This window comes from Quercus lobata, chromosome 9 (genome assembly GCF_001633185.2).
Source record: "Quercus lobata isolate SW786 chromosome 9, ValleyOak3.0 Primary Assembly, whole genome shotgun sequence".
NCBI classification, from domain to species: domain Eukaryota; kingdom Viridiplantae; phylum Streptophyta; class Magnoliopsida; order Fagales; family Fagaceae; genus Quercus; species Quercus lobata.
In genome coordinates this window covers 30,106,291-30,109,261 of record NC_044912.1, presented here as the reverse complement: position 1 = coordinate 30,109,261, position 2,971 = coordinate 30,106,291, and the positions used below count along the sequence as shown (strand labels likewise).

At 34.5% G+C, this 2,971-nt stretch overlaps 1 protein-coding gene across 1 annotated transcript; it reads right to left on the bottom strand.

The window, feature by feature from the left end:
* Positions 1-214: 214 nt before the first annotated feature.
* Positions 215-2,437, bottom strand: LOC115961549 (protein FAR1-RELATED SEQUENCE 5-like). The gene is made up of 4 exons (XM_031080517.1): positions 1,023-2,437; positions 679-901; positions 495-581; positions 215-376 (listed from the first exon to the last, which is right to left on the bottom strand). The coding sequence occupies exons 1-4, from the start codon at positions 2,435-2,437 to the stop codon at positions 215-217; spliced, it is 1,887 nt and encodes a 628-aa protein (XP_030936377.1).
* Between the last annotated feature and the right edge of the window lie 534 nt (positions 2,438-2,971).

Sequence of the window (2,971 nt, the reverse complement as noted above, 5' to 3'; positions counted from 1 at the left end):
TTTTGCAGCAACAAATAATTATGCAGAAATTAACACCTTGCAGAAATACATCAGACATGCAAATTAAGTATTCTTTCCAAATAATAAAAAATCTAAACATTTTGAATATAACTAAGTTTTGGACCATCAAAACTCCAGTCCTAAACTAGGAAAATTACAAATCAAGAACACTTAATCTGGACATGCGTCCTAGATTATAAAACATGATCCTAAACTAGAGACCTCCACTTGCAACACTTCCTTGAGTCAAGAGACCTCTAGCACCATTAATTTTGTTGTTGAAGCCTACAACACTTGATGTACTCTCTAAATGTGATGCTAATGCAACACTTGCTGATGAGCCTCCTTGATGTACTGCAGAACTTGTAGAAGCCGACTACAAAAAATCCAATTACACATTACACATATCACAAGCTTAGTATTAAAATTATCAAATCATGCATCTAAACTATTATTAATATCAAAATAAAATATATAATTGTAAATATCTTTACCATTAAAAGTTGTGTAAAACTAGTAATATTTCCAGAAGATACATCCTCAGTTTTCTTTTGAGCCATGACGTCATATGCATATATTTCCTATAAAAATTGAACTAGTTTAGCAACAATAATAGTATACTCTATTAATGTGTAAAAATAAAATAGAATGGTGAAAATAAGGATAATTGAATATTACCTCCTGCACTTTTCTTTTCTTTGTTTGCTTCTTTGATGTGCCTTCCTTTGGTTTCCTCATCTTTTCTATCCATGATTTCGTCCTACGCTTTTTATTACGATAAACCTCTCTTTTCTTTATCCCTTTTGGTACAATCGTAATCGAAGCACATAATTGATCTTCTTTGTTTGCAAAATCGGTGGAAGGCCTAATGATGTCTTCTTCTACATTAGCTTTGCAATTCCTAAGGACACAAAGTTTTTTTTTTCAAATCTGCAATTGCTAAGCTTAGAATATTATGGCCTTCTTTAGTTTCACATGCCTCATTCACCAATTGAAAATATTTTGGACATAAATCTCGAAACCGATCTACATATTCCAGTCGAGTATCCGGGTTAATGTTATGTGTCGTGCAATTTTTTCCGCTTCCATCTTTTGCATCTCTTCTCCACCTCTTCATGATATATCTATTAGGAATCAACTTGATATCCAATACATCAAGAACTTTCAAACCATGCCTACATAAAATACCAAATGACTCAAACTTTCTGTAACTACAAGATAGAGTCTCATCTAATGGATTCCACATGACCTCATATTTTCCATTTTGATTGAAAACTCCAACCACATAACTATGTGTTTGACTCACATTGCATTCTAGGATGGAAAGTGCCATTACCTCTTCAACTTCTGTCTGAAATAAATCAAACAACTTAGGCGTGTACACTGGTCCTACTTGGTTAAGCATAGGAGAGCTTTTGAGCTTTAATCTTGGAAATTTCTGTCTAGAGTTGTATTCTGCTTCTAACTCCTTATCCCGCTTTTGATTGACAATTGTTTCAAAATGAGTGAAAAACTCTACTATATTGAGATCAGTATGCAAGCAATCCTTCATGTCAGCATTGAAACTCTCACTAAGTGAGGTTGTCTTCATTCCTGCAGTGAAAGTTCTCTTAACATATGCTTGGGCCCATTTTTCCTTCAATTTAAATAGATCAATTAGCCATTTATTTTCACGAACATCGTACTTATCTAGCATTTCATTCCAAGCTGTAAGAAACTCATCTTCACCGTCATACTCATAGATACATGCTAAGAAATCAGCATTAAATTGAGGCTCAGTTTTTAGTAAATGACCCAAGTGTTTCTCAGCATTCTGCCACATATGCCAACTACACAATACATGATATGTCTCAGGCATGACTACTTTTATTGCAGCTGACATTGCTGCATCTTGATCTACGAAAATAGTGATTGGCTTCTTTTCAGACATTGCTTCTAAGAAGGTCTCAAATAACCATACAAAAGATTCAATCGTTTCATCATATAAAAGTGCATCTCCAAATACAACAGTTTCTCTATGGTGATTGAGACCCAAAAATACTCCAAGTGGCCTTGCATCTCTATTTGTGCTATACGTTGTATCAAATGTTATTACATCACCGAAGTGGCTATAGTCAATGATCATTCTTGCATTGGCCCAAAAGATATTAGTAATCAACTCTTCACAGTCCAATTGAGTAGCAAAATAATATGAAGGATTTTCCTTAAGTTGACGGCTGAAATATCTTCCCAAGCTAGCAGCTGCCCCATGCTCCGTGTCTCTCTGTCGCTTACTACGTAAGTAGTTTTTATGATCTTGCTTGGTAAAACCAAGATTTTCATATCCACCAACTTGCTTACTAAGAAGCTCATAAGATTGCTTTAGTCTTAATCCCGATTCATGTGCCAAATCAATTTCAATAGCATGAGTTGCAGCCACTTTTCGTTGTGATGGCATCATGTGCACAGTTGATGGAAGGTGGAGATAGTGGTTATGCTCAGCAATAAATTCACTCACCACATATTTTTTACTATCTCAATTAAGTACAATAAACAAACGTACTTCACAAAGACATCTTATTTTTGCTCGTGGATTCTTTATATTTTGATCTCTTTTGTCTTTTCCTCGATCTCCCTCCTTTGCACACACAAATCTCCTTGAAGTAACCACACCAGTCTTTTTACATTTATTTACATACTCTTTTCTAATACTAAAACCAGCCTTTCTGCCATATTCATTATAAAAACTGAAAGTTCAATTAAGTGTATAAACACCCTTGAACGTTTAGACCCCCAATTTACAAATTAACCAATTCAAGCTTTATGTCAAACAACTAGTGTGTGGAAAATGAACATAAGCCATAATATAGAATTGGATAAACTATCTAAGCCAAATTAAAATCACAACCCACAGCAGATAATAAAAGGCAAAGATAAAAGGGAAGGTAGATGCAGACACAAAGACAACACGCGATGTGTTATCAAAGAGGAA